Source organism: Epinephelus moara, chromosome 13 (genome assembly GCF_006386435.1).
Source record: "Epinephelus moara isolate mb chromosome 13, YSFRI_EMoa_1.0, whole genome shotgun sequence".
In the NCBI taxonomy this organism is placed as follows: Eukaryota; Metazoa; Chordata; class Actinopteri; order Perciformes; family Serranidae; genus Epinephelus; species Epinephelus moara.
In genome coordinates, this window is record NC_065518.1 from 22,418,871 (window position 1) to 22,438,675 (window position 19,805).

General features: G+C 39.3%; 1 protein-coding gene across 1 annotated transcript; it reads left to right on the top strand.

Moving 5' to 3' along the window:
* Positions 1-7,036: 7,036 nt before the first annotated feature.
* Positions 7,037-15,578, top strand: LOC126400252 (uncharacterized). The gene is made up of 8 exons (XM_050060813.1): positions 7,037-7,144; positions 10,359-10,397; positions 10,581-10,799; positions 10,891-11,175; positions 11,299-11,577; positions 11,681-11,902; positions 14,997-15,104; positions 15,181-15,578. Exons 1-8 carry the CDS (start codon positions 7,111-7,113, stop codon positions 15,576-15,578), a joined length of 1,584 nt encoding a protein of 527 aa, XP_049916770.1. The 5' UTR covers positions 7,037-7,110.
* The last annotated feature ends 4,227 nt before the right edge of the window (positions 15,579-19,805 follow it).

The window sequence follows — 19,805 nt, forward strand, 5'->3', positions numbered from 1 at the left end:
CAATTTCCATTCATAAAATCTGGTTTTATGCAGCAGAAATAAAAGATGATGACAGATATTGCATCTACATTGGGGAACAGTGCAACGTTCACGAATCTGCCAAGAAGGTGACCCGCTCACTGCTCTGACTTTGAATGAACTTGGAGGAATGATGCGCTGTTTACTGTCATTTAAAAACACTCTATTTACCTAAATCCCTTAGACAGACATACAAAAACACATTTTCTCAGCTACCCCTTGTGGCATCTTGCCATGCAGACGTTTCTGTTTGTATTAGGTAGGGTTTTGAAACACTCGCTGCTGGGATTTGTGTCCAAATCCCAGCACAGTGGGGCTGAATAGCATTTTCTTTGTTGTGCTCAACCGAATGAAAAATTACATTTGAAAGACTGAACAGCAACAGCAACAATGTCCCAGTTAGTCTGGGTGATCCACAGCCCTCACCCTACTCTCATAGTGCTTGGGGTGAACTCACCTTTAAAACATACACTAATAAATCTGGTGGGAAGGCTGCAATTTTTTTTTTAAAAGATAGTAATGTGACAGATCACTATCAGAATTACACTGCTTGGCTTACTGAGGGTGCTACAATTTAAAGGAGAAGTCCAGTATTTTGCACTTTGAGCCCCATTTCTGGGTTGTTTATGATGAAATAGAGTGGTTAAGACCAAAAAAGTGACGATTGCTCAATTTGGCTTTGGCTTTCCCCTGCCTGGCTTAACACTGCTGCCTATGGCCATGTGTGAACCTGTCCTAAAACCACCCGAAACGTTCATTTTCAAAGCCATGAAACTCTATAAGTGGTCAGTGGTGTTTGTTGATGTTCTGACATAAAAATCGTAGCAAACAGTGGTTTCCGTGATGATTTATTTGACATTTTGTCTAATCCATTGGTTTTCTATAGGAAGCCTCATTGTCCGTTGGTAGTAATCCGCCACCGGAAACGGAAGGGGGGTTGTTTACGACAAGGTTATAGTCATTGTAGTCTTTTAGCCCAGTGAAAGTGCCGGCTTGACAGTGCTGTGTGCGCTCCTGAAGGAAGAACGAGAATGAATGAAAAAGTTTTGTAATAAGTTTAAACAACTGCACAATGGATTACCTTCGCAGCATACATTGCAATGGTTTCCTGCCGGTTGGCGACACCCACGTATAGGAGCATTATCACCATCAAGTGGGCTGAAGCATATAATGCTTCATGGTCAAACGAAAGATCAAGGGGAAGTTTACACACGGGTGTGAGGCAGCTGAAAAAAATTTTGACAATCGAGATGAATAGCGAAAACACGGATGGAAACCACAGTTTGCTACGATTTTTATGTCAGAACATCAACGAACACCGCTGACCACTCAGTGAGTTTCATGGCTTTGAAAACTAACGTTTCGGGTGGTTTTAGGACAGGTTCACACATGGCCATATGCAGCAGTGTTAAGCCAGGCAGGGGAAAGACAAATTCTCCGAAAATGAGCAATCGTCACTATTTTGGTCTTAACCACTCTGTTTCATAATTTACAACTCAGAAATGGGGCTCAAAGTGCAAAATACTGGACTTCTCGTTTAAGTTTAAAATTGTAACTCTTACACAGGAAGTCCTGACAAAACACATGGACAAACCTGATGCAAACACGGTAACTTCAAGCAAGGCAACTATCAAATGTGCTTTACATATAAACATTAACTACACAGCAGAAAAGTGAGTATTAAAATACACAAACTAATATAACAAAAACATGTTACAATGTTTCAATCATATTTATGTTTTTTGTACCTCTATATCTTATCTTAGCACTTTAGACCTCTGTGTGATCTTAAGGTTTATACAGTATTTACAGAAAGAAACATATCTTCACAGGCCTTTCATTACTTCCTTGTTTTAAAATCTACATACCAATGACCTTAACTATGATGTGTTCTCTATAGATTGGGATATACTTAAAACTAGTAGTTCTTACAACAAGTCATCCAACCACATCTGAAGGCAAAAGTGTGTCTAGATGTTCATCACAACCACTTTGCCATTGCAGAGCAGGTCAAGAGGTGATAATTGATCAAAAGGGGGTAACAGCACCTTAACGGCAGATATTCTTCCCTTGAAGATATTCATGGTGTTGTACTAGGTTGAATGCTCAAAAACAGCTTTGCATAGCCAGACCGATCTCAACACGGAGCCAACACCAGAGAAGGGTCTGGATGAACCCATCATAATTCCGCACTATGGAAAAAACTGTCGTGGGCAGTGCTAAGCCCAGAATGCTGCATCAATACCCTTGCAAAATAGTGATGGCAGATAGTGGAAGGGTAAGGAGAATTCTGTCTGAAATAGGCGTCCAATGGCAGGCGTATACGCACAGTCTACATCCTGCGCGTCAAACTAGCTTGAGAGTAATGGAGGAAAGAAAATAAAAGCTTAAGAGAGACGTTTCAAACCTACCTACCGTATAAAGTGGTGTAAGTGTTGGATTGTTGGTTTCAACAGGTTAAAGAAATAGGTAGATCTAGGCCATTGAAATGGCTTGGTGGGAGATGGTTTCAGACACTGTTCAACAAGCACTTTGGTTGAAATATACTGATCCGCTAGTAAAATGTGAACTAAATTATGGAGAGTTGATGCTTTGTGGGAGTGTTAGTTAACAAATACACCGATTGGACTGATCGTACTGTTTTGTTTATGTTTTAAAGATTATTATTATGGTATTTTTGCCACTATTAGATAGTGAACATGACAGGAAACATTGTAGAGAGAGAATGAGAGGTACAGTATGAGACACACATTGCAGTTATGTGGTATTGGCCTTAAAGGTGCAATATAGGACATTCAGAGTCTGGATCGGGATTGCCTGCACATGGGTGCATCTCTGACATCACAAACAAACATGGAGGTGGCTGAGCTGAAATGCTGCTAATGAGCACCAACAGTGCTAACAATGACAACAGGGTCAACACAGCTAACACTGTTAACCCGGAGGGGAACTGGATATTGGGGGTATTATGCTTCTGTGTCACTGCTGTCGCACCGCAGCGGGTCGGATTATTAAGTGAATTTTCCTTGTGTTGGCTAAAGGTAATATAACACAGGGCTGCGTCAGGTCATGTTCAGGTCAGATGCAAACCTAACAAGCAGAAGGTCAAAAACTGTTTCCTAAAGCCCAACAGTTCAACTCTCTTCTCAGACCAGTCATCCCTCGGAGAAACAAAGTTGAACTACCAGGCATTAGGAAATAGTTCATGACCTACTCCTTGGCTAGAAGAGGAATGATGAAACCTCAGAACAAAAACTCATTGGTCGGGGCGTCTGGTAGCTCAGTGGTTAAGTCAGATACAGTATAACCGAAATGTCTTTGGTTCAAGTAGGGAATGTTTGTTCATGTCATATCCAATACGCATACCAATAAACTAACAGAAATAACCTACACCTTAAATAGGAAATAATATATGTAGTATTGTTAAAGTTTGACGTGTGTGATGATACTGAGCAAGTTTATATAATAATCATTACTGCATTTATACAGTTGGAGTGTTAAAAAACTGGCTGTATTCTTGCTTTATGGTTGTTTTTAGAGCCCATCCAATGGAAGGATGGAGGACAGAGGAAGGCGAGCTGGGCTGAAATACATTAATGCACACAATAGTACACTCTGTACACTCTGTATCCTGCCGTATCCTGCCTCTCAAGGACTACATGATACCTGCATTGTAACCCTTGATAAGAGCTCTAGTGGGTGCTCTCCTTTAATGGTGCACCACTCCATGGCGTGTATTCACCTCACTTTCCATCCTACCATCGCTGCCTTTATTGCACAATGTCCTTATTGTGAGAATGAGAAACTAGCTTTCCTCCTGCTTTCTGTGTGAACGCCTCTCATGCCACAGGCAAGGAGAGAAAAGTGGGTCACGGGCAGACGGACCATACAGTAGTAAGAATATGCTGGCTAGGGTTTTTATTTTTGTTTTTTCCCCCCTGTTTTTTGTGTTTTAATGAGTGCAGTCACTCTGCTTACGCTGAAGTAGAGTCAGAAGAAAAAGGAAAACAAAAGCAGAAGAAGAGACGGGAGTAGAGGGCAGGAGGAGGAAAAAAAACTACTGATTTATGAAATCGAAGCTGTGAAGCACAAAGAAGGTATTGCTTTAAATCACTGGCCTGAAACATAAAAATATGTCTTAAGTTTTTAGAGCTAACACGTCAACAAAATTTATACTAATCAAACAATCACATTTTGAGATTCACAACTTGTGATCTCTGCACTCACAGACTGGTTTGCAAATTCACAGCCCTAAATACAGTTTCTCTCTTAAAATTGCAATTTTTTTAATATCATATGATGTACAATAAAGCATTTTCTTACTGTACAGACACAGCCAGTGACATTCGGGCTAAATCCTGCTGTAAGGCCTCATTCATGAAAATGTTCTCAGGGAAAACTGATGCAGTGCTGGACTCTGGTGGCCATTTCATGTAATTGAAACAGAGACCTGAAACTATTTTTTGAAGGTGAGCAATGAAGCAGTTCTCAGAATGTCGCTCCTTTTTCTCCCATGCCTTGTCAGACATGCGTTTCTGCAACATTCGCTGTCTTCTGTTTAATATTTGAAAAGACAGTTCTTAGAAGGTAGTTGCGGAGAACGTGTTTCAACACTGATCTGTTTTTATCTTCCTCTTTTTAATGTGACATCTGACAATCATAATGTGTAATGACAAAACAAATGAAACTGAAGAGACATTTTACTTTAGAAAAAGAATTTGGCTCTTTTTCGTTTTATGAATTGGTGTTGCTAAGTGTTGCTGAGGACAGTAAGTCAAAAATGTCCCTACTGGACAAAATGAAACCTTTGATTCTGAGAAACATGACAGCAAAATAGGAACAGCACATTTTGTTTTGTCATGTGTCACACCAAGCGAATGTGAGCTTTGAGACAGCTGCATTTAGTTTGCCTGACAGGAGAATGCACCGATCCTTTGACGCTATTAATTTAAGTTACTTAGCTTGTATGTAACATTTTTTAGGTGCAGGAGAGAAGTCTGTTAGTTTTAAGTTAGTGTATTTAGAATTTGGTCTTCTTTCCCACGTTCTAGAAAAGCAGAAGTCTTTATTTTCAGAAATCCGCATTAGGTCAGTCAACACCAAAAACCCAGTGTCCTAAAATGACCTGCAAGTAAATAACTCATTATACTGTGCAAAAGTGTTAGATCATTATTCTTTTTAAAACCTGATCTAGGCGCCCACAGTACATAAGGGTTCACAACATCCCATCTGATCTGTGCACCGATAAAAAGCAATTGTCACACATTGGTTGATGTCATGCAATTTTAAAAAGCATCTACATTTTGTTTTCCTCTTTTAGCCTCAGTGCCTTGCTGTCTGTTGGATTCACACCCCATCTTAGCACTGTGGTGTCAGCAGCCACAAACAACTCGACACAACCCATGTGGTTTCTGCTTTCGATCTGTATAAGGGTTTAGCCATTTGATTCGATAAACATCTGTGACAGTTTCTCCTTCCTTTCTGAGAAACATTTTACACAGAAACCAAAAAAGTAGGGGGTAGCTTTAAAATATATATTACAACAATCGCAATATAACAGACTTAAGCCATCTTGATCTTACATAATGCTGAATGTTGAGTTCCTGCATCCATAGATATCTATCATTTATTGTTTTGATCCACTTCCAAGGAGCACTGTGATAGCTCAGGTTTGGTGCCAGAGTTGTTTCTGGTCAATTTATCATCCAATCAGATATGACCATCTGTAAGATCAGGTGGTCTATATGTAAATTTGGCACTTACTTCATCTGTTTAGACCTCTGAGCGCTGCATCTTTGCAACAACACCACTGCCTGCCCACTTAACTCTCTGCACCCTCCCCACTTCCAGTATCATGACAAAAAAAACACACCAGAAAAGGCTATTTTTAGAACTCTCTCAGAGGCGTAAACATACATTGCACATAATATTAACAAGACCAAAACTTCCAAGTAATGTATGCCTTACTGAGTCGACACGGCTACCACAGGCTTATCCAAACGCTGAGAAAAATGCCCTCTGTATCCAAAAGGTCAATGTTTGTCAGTCGCCAGTTTAAAAGATGCAATAAGGTGTTAGTCATCAACTGATACAGCTGGGATGTGTCATGTAGTTGCATCATATTACCAGGTTTTTGCATTTAATTAGAAATGAATCACAGGAACTGGAAAAAAACAGAAACTGCAAGATGGACATTATAAGTTTAAGGTGTCAATTGCAGCAGACACATCTCTTTGTGAGGCTTGAAGAACTCTTTTAAAAGTTTATAAGTGTCAGCTTTAACTCTGGAGGACTTGCTTCATCTTTCAAATCTTTATTATCACGACTATTGTTTAAAGGATTCAGGCCCTAAATTTGAATACAACACCAAAGTTATTCTCTTTCTCCTGTCTTGTTCTGTCTGTGGCTTTCATGCAACCTCTCGAGCCTCCATATCGGCCTTGTTTACTGAGTGAGTTGAACTATTGTTTCCCATACAAAAGTGGGCTTGCTTTTGGCCTCATTTGAGTCTCTTGTTTGCCATCTCAGTTTAGCTGAGGTTCTCTAAATATAGACCTTTGATTTAACCATTAGCTGTCTTTAGTTCCAATTTGCTTTTAAGCCACAGGGGTTTCTGCAGTGTTAAGTGAGCCTCTTTTTTCACTGCTTTTCTGTTAACCCTTGTACTGTAATTAGTGCTACAAGTGAGTCAGCATATTCACTGCCATTCATAATTGTAAAGGCTTACAGGAAACTCTTAATACGTCTGAAATATTTCTCAAGCATCCATTTCCAGTTTCTCCTCCTTTGTTCTCTGTCATATGTACTTTGAAATAACTGAAATAATTTGAAATGCACCAGTTAAATTCTGTGAATATGGCGTTTCGTATGCTCCTGGAAAGAAATATTCTTAGTTAAGGGAAGTATACTTACAGTGGATACTGAAGAATACAGAAAACATTTCTTACTGGTTTTTTTTTGCAACACTTCTGATCTTGGCTCAGCCCCAGTTGCAACTTCCTCAACACGACTTAAAAAAGCCAGTTACCGTGTGGTCACTTCTCTACACCCAGTCATTTTTCTTTCTCTTGTTTGTGCTACTCTGACACGACCATGTGGGGAATGAAACATCTGCTGATCCTGTCAGGTAAGAGGGATCCAATGAAATATGAACCACAATTGCTGGAGGTAAAGGTAGCTTTGGGATTATAAGGTTTTCATTTAGTATTATTACAGTTATATTATGTTTTTCAGCTGGAATTTGGTGAGATTTGAAACGGTTCATAACATCATATTGCACATTTTGTACTGAATGAAGAAAGATTGCAGAATAATCAAATATACAACTAAGAGCCATTTCCAAAATTGTTAAAAATACTGAAATTTTCTGGAATGAATTAAACTGCTTTTAAAATTCAACAAATACATGTTAAAGTTTTGCCTACATTAAAATCACTGAGGTGCCTTTAAGCAACTCACTTAACCCTCTGTGGTAACAGATCGGTGTGAGAGCGGGGGAGTATCATCTGTAGACAGGACGAATAAAGGTTAAAACAAAATCAGAAAATTAGTACATTTTGTTTTAAAAAGTGGGATAATATATAGACATTCATCTTAAATAATAGAAATAAGCATCTGAAGAATATAATTTGTTGGTTAACTGGTGACTCTAAATCTGCCGTAGGTATGAATGTGAGCTCAAATGGTTGTCTGTCTCTGTGTGTCAGCCCTGTGATAGTCTGGCGACCCGTTCAGGGTGTGACCCACCTTTTGCCCAATATCAGCTGTGATAGGCCCCAGCACCCCCGCGACCCCTGACAGAATAAGCGATTACAGAAATGAATAAATGTGTGATTAGTATTATTAGCCAGAAGATGTCAGTTTACTGAATAACTAAACGTAAGCACAAATTACAATCTCAAGTTGACAAAGTATACACTTATGCAGATGCATCTAGATGCAGACATTTGCTTTATACTTGTGAGCAGGGCTGAAAATGTACTTTTTGGCTCACCGGCCAAGGGTACTGGTAGATGAAAAAATCCACCGGCCAAGCATATTTTTTACCAGCCAAAACAATGAGTTGCCTTTTTCTGCCACATATACATTTGTTTCAGTACTTTTTATTGATATAATACAGTATTATGTTGAATACAAGCTTAAAGGAGAGGCCATGAGTGAAATTTGAAGCAAAATTAGTTTAATATTATCAAGTTTTGAGCTCAAAATTCCATTTGCACTTTGTACTTCAAACATTTGTACTTCAAACATAACAGTAATTTACAGTAACATAGCAGGCTATGTGACACTTGCTGCATTCATGGTCACAGATGTTCTCCAACTTCATCGTTTTGTTACCAGTGACAAACAAGTTGTTACGTTTTTTTTCTTTAGCATATTGCTGACATACAGTACAGTTCATTACTGCATCCTCAGCATCGTAGTGTAGCCAGCCGCTTGAAATGCTGTTATCGCCGAACCTCCATTTCTCACAAAACTTTCTTTTTTTCTGTAACGTTACAGCTTCCGCTTTGTCCTCGTCGTTTTTTAATGTTGTCTGAGGTTTACATACACCTGGTAAATATCCCCACATGATGCCCGCGGTGATAGCTTGCTTGCTACTAACAGCAGATTGTGGATCTAGGCACACGATATGCCTACGTGCGTGCACGTCCTCTGAGTAGCCCTTATTACATGACTATTTTGGTACAAACATTTACCCGTCAATGTGGCAGAAAGCCTTCCGAGATTTAATTGCCAAATGGAAAATCTACCCGCATTTGGCGCTTGGCAGGTGTTAATTTTCAGCCCTGCTTGTGAGGATACTGTACTGTCATTTACATTAATTCTGGGGGCCTGCACTAGGATTAGGTGTTAGGATTAATTTAAAACAGTATCAATAATTTCAAATACAAAGCATTTATCCATCTGTATAAGAAAATTGTTTAGTATAATATCCGAAATGAAAACCGTATTCTTTTACATTTAATGATGTGTATAACCAGGCATGCAAATAAACAGGCGGAGATGAAAATTATACAAATTCCATGACAAATTGTATCAAAACAATTAAAATAACTCAAACTGTTTTCTATATATTTGTGGATAATATATATATATATATATATATATATATATATAAATATAATAACAATTTTAAATTTTTCCGCCCAACATTGTTATTTTCTTTTTTATTATATATAAAATGATTAAAATAATTAAACAAGTACTGTCTACACATCTGCTAAACATTTTTTATAGAACTGTGTATATTGATTATAATAAATCATGAACTCTAATAAAAGGCACAGATTTTTGTTAGCAATTTCTACGTAATACTCACATATGTACAGAATTCATTCTGAATTCATCAAGTATTCCATTGAAAACATACAAGATATTTTTAGTTACTTATTGAAAATCAACTATTTTGTTGCAATATTTTTCTGAGAAAACATCACTATAGTCTTTATTATTTATTGTTTGTTTGTTATTATTTATTTATCTATTTATTCATTGTTGTTGTAATTATTATTATAACACCATCAGGACAAAAGTTTTCTAGAAGCTGTAGAATAATTTTTGTGCCAGTTAATGTGTCTTTTTTAATGATTAAAATTCACTGCATTATAAAGTAAAGGTAAAGCAAACTAATATGCTGCAAAACAACACATACTGTGTAAATTATATATATTTCATTTATTTTGGAGTAACGCGACAGTGTAATACTGTGGTACGTAAAAGCTAATTTCCATTGTTGTTTGTACACCGTAGATGTCCTTTATCCTTAATTATATAATTAAGTGTTCAAACAAATAATCTGTGTTTTTTTTTTAAGTATATTGTTATACTATGAAAATTATGGATAAAATAAAAAAGTAAATATATAAGGAAAATGTCTGAATGACAAATAACTACAGAGTGAAAGGAATACAGTGTTCTGTGTAGTGAATTCAGCTTTACAGGTCTTGAACTTTAATATAATAATTATTATTATACTAATGGAAAAAATTTAATTAAAACTTGATTTATTTATTTTTTTACTAACTTATCACTTCAGATTGAATTGAACAGCTGTGTAGCTTCCATGAGCAGTTATGGACACTGGCCCATGAGACTAAACAAAACAGCACCACCTACAGAAACCTTAACTGTATTAAATGAAAATTCATGAAATCCACGAAAAGACACCACAGTTCTGGGGATGCTGTTTGAGTCACAATGTATTTGACGAAGTTGATTATGCGAATCATTTTAAATTTTACCCTGCTCTAAATGGCAGCGATTAATCAACAGCGTATAATTAGCCATGACAGACTTTCTTTCTATGAAAGAATAACTTTTTTTTTATTTTGTTACAGTGTTTGTGCTCCTGGCAAGGTGTCAGCAAAAGCCACAAGGTAATCAGTGTTCACACATGTGCAAAGGCGTCAGTCCTCCACCTTCCCTCTATTATTTCTTCGGGGTGTAAAATGTCAATAAGGTCGCAGCAAAACCATGCACAACAGCCCTCTCTTGTAATGACATAACCTGGGCCAACTCAAAGACTTTACTGTATGCCTTTTTTTATTCTGCCTCCTTAGTTACTGTGTTACCCACACTCAAGAAGATCTTCTCTGGGGACTTGATTTTTCTGAGCTGCGACAACGGTGGAAGCAGTGTGAAATGGTACTTCAAAGGCCAGGAACAACAGCAGACGAACAAAAACTGGAAGATAGGAGTTGCTTCACCTAAGCACTCGGGCTCGTATCAATGTGAGAGCAATGGGCAAAAGAGTGACATTTTTCCCATTGACGTCCTGGGTGAGTATTTAAGTTCAAACTCTCAAAGGTGTAAAGGGAGATACATGAATCCATACACATATTTGTATTATTTGTTTCTTTTACCATTCAGATCACGTTCCCACTGCCTCACTCACCATCAAGATAGGCCAGCCAGTGGTGCAGACGGGAGGTTCAGTTGTCCTGCAGCTTGACAATGAGGATGGTCTGCAGGGATGGAAGTGCTGGGTCTACAGGGGAAAAGGACCAGAGGGGACAAAAAGGATTGCGCTGAGGTTGAAAAATGACAGTGAGAATGTCGTCTTTCAAACCAAGAGACTGGAAATCCCAGAGACCGTTTTCTGGTGCTCTGATAATGAGCAACGCAGAAGTAACCAAGTCATCGTCAGGACCTCAGGTAGGCCGACTGTTATCTTAATACTTTGTAATACAAAGTAAAGGGGAGCTGCAGATTCTCCTTTCACAGTGTTACATTATTAGATTTATTAACATGTCCAAATCATTCTTCATCTTCTTTCAGACAAGGAAATATCACTGGAAATGTATCCTCTCCCTGCCGTAGTTGGGGAGAGTCTGAGCCTGAGGTGCCTTGCCTGGGGCACAGATCAAATTAGCAGCACTGTTTTCTACAAAAACAATGCAGTCCTTCTGGAAAGTCATAGTCCTACCCTCGAAATCTCTAAAGTGACAGAATCTGAAAGTGGAAGCTATCGGTGTAATGCCATCTTCACACACAAGGCGCACACTGATGGGCCCCCAAGCAATGTGATGTCTGATGATCAAGATGTGTTTGTCCAAGGTATGTCAGTTTCCCTCTTGTATGCAATACTGTATACTTCACACTTGCATTGTTTTTCCAGTAGACATCTTGTTAAGTCTGTCTCCTTATTTGTCCTTTTCAGTGCCTCCTATGAGGGCAGTTCTCTCTGCAAACACTGGCATGTCGTGCTCTTGTCCACAATGTCCCAGTGATAGTTCCTATCGCTGGTACTACAAGAAGTCTGTTGAGCCATGGGCACGTATGGATTCTGACAAGGACAACATGATGCCGAAAGAGGGTGGTACTTATGCATGTAGAGCTGTGTGGGCTAGCGGGAGGTCTTTACTCAGCAACAGTCACGTTCGTGAGTTCCTGCTTTTGTTCCTGCTAACAGCCTTTAACACTGTCTTCCTTTGCCTTTACATATTAATAAACATTAACTTAACTCATCATGAGTACCAGCCAGTCTTTGAGAGCAGTTGTATACTGTATTTTGTTACCATGGAGGGACCTTCAAAGTTTAAAAAACTGGTGATGTATTGACAGTTATCTCACCATTAATTTTCTCCTGAATTGTCAGTCTTAAAATTACATTTTTGGGTCCAACATCTACTTTAATGACTTTGGGGCAAAGTAATCAGTCATAATCTGTGCTCACGTTCCCTTCTCCAATTGGAGTGAAAAGGACCAGACGAGCACTAGTCTCCTGAAGGGGTGGTGCAGTGGCGAAAACACGTAACACAGACAAAGGAAATGACTCTAAAGTGAGTTGTCTCGGTTTATCAACAGTCTCTGGCATTTAGCAGGCAGGGACGGTCTTAGAAATGATGCAATAGGGTTGGATTAGGGGGACTGCACGATCCAGTATTTTTGGAGCTTAACCCATGCTATGGACTCCAAGTCAGGGTATCGCTGCATCTGTGGCATCAATTTTGACCATTTTTAAAGCCAACTTTATGGCAGTGCAATACTAAATAGCTGGAGTACCCCTTTAAGTAAGTTAAATTCATGCAACTCTAGCTTTCTGTAGATAATTTGGCCTGCTGGAGCTCTGTTTGCTTCCATATATTGCTCTGAAAATTCATACATCAAAGTGTTCTTTTTTACAAGCCCCCCAGAAAGTGCATCCATCTTTGAGGCCAAGTTTTGTTTTGGCCAAATAGTAGAATTACATCCATCAAGTGATGCCATGTGGCCAAAAAGACTTTAACAGACTCACACTGCAAACAAAATGTCTGTAAATCTGTTGATACTTTCTTTGAGTGTCACAAACCCCGTGAAATGAATTGTTTCTGTACGTTCGAACCAGAGCTTCCAAAGAGGCGAAGTCTCTCGCGGACGCCCAAGAAGCACGACTGTCAAATATATTTGTGGCAGCTTTGGTCGCTCTAGTCGCTCATCACATGAATCATTGAATGTTAGATCGTGCTTGTCAATTTAAAGGAGCTGCCAAGCGGACTACTGGCTTGAAAGCAGTGTAGTTGCTGCTTACTGTTGTCCAGTCAAAAAGCTCATAGTTGGCCTACAGAAAGTTATGTTTGGTCAATGAAAACAGAAAACGTATGTCATCCCATTCAAACCAAGCAAGGAAGACTTGCATGCTACGTCGCAACATTAGCCTGCATTTCTCTCCTCTATTACTAACATGACACACTTTAAAACTCACCAGACCAACTAACTACGTCCACGATGCGGTCCCAAGCCTCATTCTTTTTATTTTGGTCTCTGTAACCAAACAGCGACATATTATAAAGGACTGAGTGGGCACGAATGTAAGTAATAAACTTCTCGATATCCATTGTCGGAACAAGTGTGCCGTAGGAACCAAAGTTACATGGCTTGTTCTCTGGGTCCCGCTTCATCGAAGCACATCAGCATTCCGACTGGTTGTCGCCGAACCGCACCAGAGCTCATTACCATAAAGTTAGTCTGAGTGGGCGGAAGTTCGCTGCATAGATCAGCCTCTCATTGGGCGGAACGAGCCACCCGCTGAAGTCCCGCCCTACCACCTCCGGTTGTATAGCAGTTTTCAAGCGCACCGTTGCTGTGGCACCGCCAAGAATGATTGTGATTGGTTGAAAGAAATAAGAAAAGCTGGGGCGTTTTGTTCTCCAATCTTAAAGAGTCGGCGCAGCCAGACCTTTCTTTTCTTGAGAAAGGTCTGGTGAGCGAGACTACCATAAAGTTAAAATAGTTTTAACTCCCCTCCGGACCGCTCCGGTCGCTTTGGTCGCCCAAGACGCGAAGCTGACGACCAGGTCGCCCAAGTCGCCGAGCTCTCATTGAAAATGAATGACTTCTGCCGTTTTGGAAGAGCTGGTTGCTGTTGGTTTGAACGTACAGTTTCACTATCAGAATTTGATCCATTTGGTCCGAATTTTTGTTTGGAAAGTATAGAGAAGCCACGCCATTTAATTATTTCATCCCCATTGAAATTAGTGGAGCGCTTAACTGAAAGTAGCCACCTTGGCCTGCGGAGGTCTCTAGTGCACCTGATCTAGGCCTATTGGCCACACAGTGGTGATCATCCAGGTTATTTAATAAGCACCAGTTTAACTTTTTTTCTACATGTGCCACTGAGCCATTTTCATAGGAATGAATGGGGCCCCTTCTCCAATGCTGTATCCAGTTCTCCCCATGTTTTAATCTGACAAATGCTGCTAATAGGAATTCAACTAATTAGACTTGCACCGATTACAATTTTTTGGGCCAATACCAATTTCCGATTTGCAGAGAATTTGGACAGCCGATTCCGATTTCATTTTTTTCAAACCACTTTACAGCACACAAGATATTGCAATAGTTTCTATCTTTGCTTTATTAGAACATTTTAACCAAGATAAAACCAGCTTTTCAATAATCATCTCAAACAAACAAACAAAAACAGTGACACAGGTTAAGAAACATTTTCCTTTTTGCTCAAATATAACTTCAGGTACAGTATTAAAATAAATAAGTAAAAAAGGCATACATAGATAAATAAAATAATTCTTGGTGTATAGCATGTGTGGGTAATTTATTTAAAAGACAAAAAAGTAAAAATATCTCCTGTGGAAAATTGACACAGGTCTTCAGGACACGCCAGCCAGTAAGCGCGCGGACACACGCATCTTCGGCACGCGCAACACGGACAATTAACAACTTTCTCCTTCTCTCTTCTGATGTGTGTGCGTGAATGATTAAGCTGAGGAGCCGCCCACGTTTCACTTCCTCACATCACCCAAGCCGTGAGTTGCACATGTGCATGTGTGTGCGCTGCAGATGTTACACAATGTCAATCATGCATGAAATCTGACCGGCGTTTTAAATTGGCATATTTTAGTCACGGCCGATCACGTGAAAACCGGCCTCATTCCGAGCACTGCCGATTAATCGGTGTAAGTCTACAACTATTATGAACTATCACTTAGTCACAGTCACAAGGATTTTATGTAACATATGTTCTGTCTCTGTTTCAGATCAACCTATGATCACATTCATTCTAATAGGTGTGATCACTGTGCTGGTAATCCTATGTTTAGTAGTGGTGCTTATTTACATATACTATAAGAAGAGAAATACCACAGGTGAGTAACTATTACTAGTTTTCTACTTTTGTAAGCACACAAAAGGCATCATATAGCACTTCTTTTTTATTTTTAGGACCAATCTACGAGGATATGCCGCTGAGGTCACGAGACAAAGGTGATGACCAATATGAGGGGCTGCAGAGGGGTGCCCAAAGGGAGGGCGAGTACGACACCCTTAACCCAGAAGCACCGGGTAGAGAGAAGAAAGAGGGCCAATATGAAGCACTGAAGAAAGAGGGGATGACAAGTGGGGAGTACGACACTGTGAGGATGGAGGGGGCAGTTGGAGGAGAGTCAGGGTATGAAGCACTGAAGAGAGAGGGAATGAAAGAGGGGGTATACCACACCCTGGGGATGGAGGGGGCAGAAGGAGGAGGGAAGGAGGGAGGGTATGAAGCACTGAAGAGAGAGGGGATGAAAGAGGGGGTATACCACACCCTGGGGATGGAGGGGGCAGCAGGAAGTGAGTGAGGATACCAAGCACTAGGAATGTAGGACAAAGACTGAGGATATAAGATAGTGGAGGAAAAGAAGGAGGCAAAAGCAGAGGAACAAAAGATTGCATCCTGCAAGTAGGGCTGGGCGGTATTCGCGGTGACAATAACATACCGCAGTAAACATGAGCGGCGGTACTGCAGTATGTATTTACGAATAAAAAGGTAAAGAGGAGTATGTGTCAGACTGTTAGAGAAGCGTAAAGATTTGTGTTATATAAAATATCTTTGAAATATATAGATGAAAACCTAAAGGAAAGCTTAAAGATCAGGAGCAAGACTACCAAATAACACAAGAAAGAAGATCCTGTATGATGTATAGTGCAGCAACTTACAACTGTTGTCATTTCTTTTTAATTCTGTTCATTATGTTAATTGTGGAAAATTCTGTTAAGTGTAAATAGCCATCACAAGGTACCAGAACAGAAAATTATTCATTTTGTGAAACCAACAGTCAAAAATACCACATGTGTATTCCTCAGCGCTGATCCTGTCAACTATTTTTTCCAACCCCTATATACTTTTTCCATGATAATGACTCTGCTTTTTTAAAAGGCTTTTTCTAATGTGTTAAGTAAATTAAGTGCTTCATCAAACTATATGTAAAAAGAGGATGAGGAATGGTCTCATGATTTACAGCTATACAGGTTCTGCTTTTGCATTCATTATGTAACAGCACTTTATATTCCAGTGTGATGATCAGATATGTTATCTTGCCGTGCAAATGCAGAGCAGCATTTCCTGGTGTATTTCATGTGCTGAAATAAATCCATTTTGATTACATTTGGTTGTGGTTTGTACAATCACATAGTCACATTTATATTTTGATGAGCCTCTGGGTGCCTTTCTAACTTCAACCATCTAATGCCAATGAAGTTGTGAGGAACAGACTTTATTACACACACAGCCCAGATGCAATTTCTCAAATGTTTGTAAGGCGGAGGTGAAGATAACTTTCAAACAAGCAGACAAAACCGGTCCTTGGACAATATCTATAAAGGTACTGGTCAGTTCAGAAACAAGAGCATGGACCTAACTTCTGGGGAATAAAAAATAAAAATCTACCCATCACTTTCTTAGCATACAGTAAATAGGACTGTATGCTTAACATTATATTGTTGGTTGCTTTTACTGAAACATTTTAGAAAATATAACCTAATGCTTTCTGCACTATAACAGGTGCTGGGACATAGTGGTTTCCAGTTTTGAAAGCTTAGTTTACATGGCTGGCAACTTCCTATACCAGTAACTTACTAGAAAATATTTATCTTGGAAATTAAGTTTGGAAAAGGCAGTGGTTTTTTATTCAAGGACAACTTACCTTTGAATGCAGCATGTATAGTGTCACTTCTGTCTCAGACTGAGCCTGTCTGAAAAGTGTTATGAGTTTGTGGCTTTGTTTGCTAGCTAACCTTTAGCCACGGCTGTTATCTGTCAGTCCTCATTACACTGTCTACAAGGGTCCAAATTTTAACCACAGGAGTTTATCTGATGGTTCAACGTGCTTTAAGCCGCAGAGAGAGAAGATAACGTTATCTGCCTAAAGAACCGACTGTATGGAGGAATTAACCGCAAAAATGTTGCTGGGGACATCTCATCTTCAGACTGCCAAGTAATTAACTGAGCATCGTCACTCGAGAGAGGAAGTGCTGGTGTTCTGAACGGTTCTGAACATCTGCACGCGCATTCAACATGGCGGCTCCAAAGCCACCTTCAGGTGCTATCGGACCAACGGCTAACTTAGGTAGGAGAGCGTATGAATATTGTAATATAACTATAAAACAGAAGGAGGTCCTGCCACAATGGAAAGCATACTTTGACAAGCCACACAAAGGTGATTTTTATGCTTTATTGAAGTATGTTCAAACTTTACATTTTACTTTTACTAGAGAAAACTAAAAAGTATGTCGACTAAGTTAAGCAATGAGTTGATAGGGCTATGAGAGAGAGCCTTGAAAATGCTAACATGAAAAAAAAATTATGTAAAAAAAATTAATGAATTATTAAAAAAAAAAAAATTTTTAAATGTTGGTTGGTAATTTTCTTTTTAAAGTTATTGTTTCAATTGCAAAATTTTACACGCTATTTGAACCAATTTGTATAATGCTAACTTACATATTGTGTGAAACTAGCTAGCAGGCTAACTGACAATATTGTGAACTGTATTGGCCTGAATAACACAACGCATGAAAGCAATGGGTTTTAGTGGAACATGGACCAGTAATATTTTATTCTTTAGAAAGCGAGTAAACAGAAGAAACAGGGTTTTTTTTTTTGTTTGTTTGTTTTTTGTTTTTCTTATGGCTACAATGTGTTTAATGGGTTTTTTAAGGTCAGTACCAGTATAACAGTGTTAATACACTCAACCTGCTTATAGCAGATATTTAAAGGTCCAGTGTGAAGGATTTTGGGGATATATTGGCAGAAATTGAATATAATACAATAAGTATGTTTTCTCTAGTGTGTAATGACCTGAAAATAAGAAGTGTTGTGTTTTTATAACCTAAGAATTCACCATGTTGCACCATCATGTTTCTACAGTAGCTCAATACAACAACCCAAACACTGGCTTTAGATGAGGCCATTCGCATTTTGGCATTAGCCACCATAATAAGCAGCCTCTCTGTGATGAGCAGCATTGGGAAAACATTGACTTTTTTTTTTTAACGTGAACATAACAAAGGGATGTTATGGGAACAATGAACACTGAGGGAATTCTAACTGGGGCAAGTTTCAGCTCGTTGCAATCTGCAGTCCTCACCACTAGATGCTGCTAAGTCCCTCTAAATCTTACACAGTGTTTGTTTAAAGGTGATATTCAGTATCATTTCTCTCTATTTTTTTGGGTTAAGTAAGAGCGTATTTTAGTATTTTCAATAGGGAGGCAACACCCGCTAAAACAGCACTAAATATAGGGATTCATGGGATTCCAAAACTCCTCTGCTTTCATATGCGCTACACCCTCTAATAGGCTGTGACCATGTGCTCCAACATGGCCCCTGCAGCTCTGACACACTAAACACCAAACAAAGGATATTCAAACAACTTGTGTTTGTGTGGTGTCCCTGACTGTGCACACTCAGGGTTACCAAACTCAACAGTATTTAACACCTAGCTTGAAGTATCACCTTTTGTTTAACAGTCATTTCTCCACACAACAGCCACACCATTACCTGGATTACTTCCTGGATTTCTAAAGGGCCGTGGGCCGGATTTGCACTGCTTAAATAGTGAACTGATTGTGAACTGATTGCACTGACTGGTTACACCTGCACTATGGAGGTGTGTAGATGGACCAAACCAAGTGACAAAGCAACTTTAAAAGACAATAATGGACACTAATGGTTAATGTTAAAATGGATCCCTGTGTTAAAAGCATATGAATTTTGTACAAACAATATTAAAAGTGTGAACAGAGGATGACCTCGACTACAGTTAAAAAAACACACAGATAATGTGATATTAAAATGGATTGTGCTGGTGGGCGGGGTTATGGAGTATAAAAACAGCGTACCACCTTCCCAGTTCATTGAGTCCTGCTAAAGAGGTGCTGTGAGGAACTCTCAACATCTTTCTTTGAAGGTGAAGTTTGTTATTTGTATTTAAAACCATGGTTAAAATGTATTTTCTTTGTTTATTTACTAGTTTATTTGGATTCATTATTACACTGTTAATTTTCTCTTTTCTGGTGTTTAATCCTTTTGTGTTGGTTTATTGTTGATTGCAGGCAATCCAGGATTTGTCCCCTGTTTTGCTGCTTTTGATGTTGGGAAAATAAATCACCCTGCACCTTGCCTCAGTGTGTGCTTGTCATCCTTTGTTGACCTGTGATGAAACTGCTTCTAGTGATGGTTACACTTCCTTCACCTAAGTCATAGGTGTGACATAGGCTTTGCTTAGTGTAACCCATCGAGACTTGGGCTGAGACTCTACCTTGGCATCCTGAGACAAATTTGCACGTACCGAACATTCAGGAAGTAGAAACCACATGCTATAAAGCACCAGCGCACTCACTGTCTTTTTCACTTGACCACCTTAGAGCATAGATCTACACTCCCAATATCCAGCAGCACTCAAGTGTTGAGTTTTTTTTTTTCTAACCATAATGCCTACCTCTGTTGCCTTGGCGGTGCACTTTGTGTTTACTGTATGGGAAACCTTCAGCGATTGGTTTGCATGGTTGAGGCTATACCCGAACCTCAAC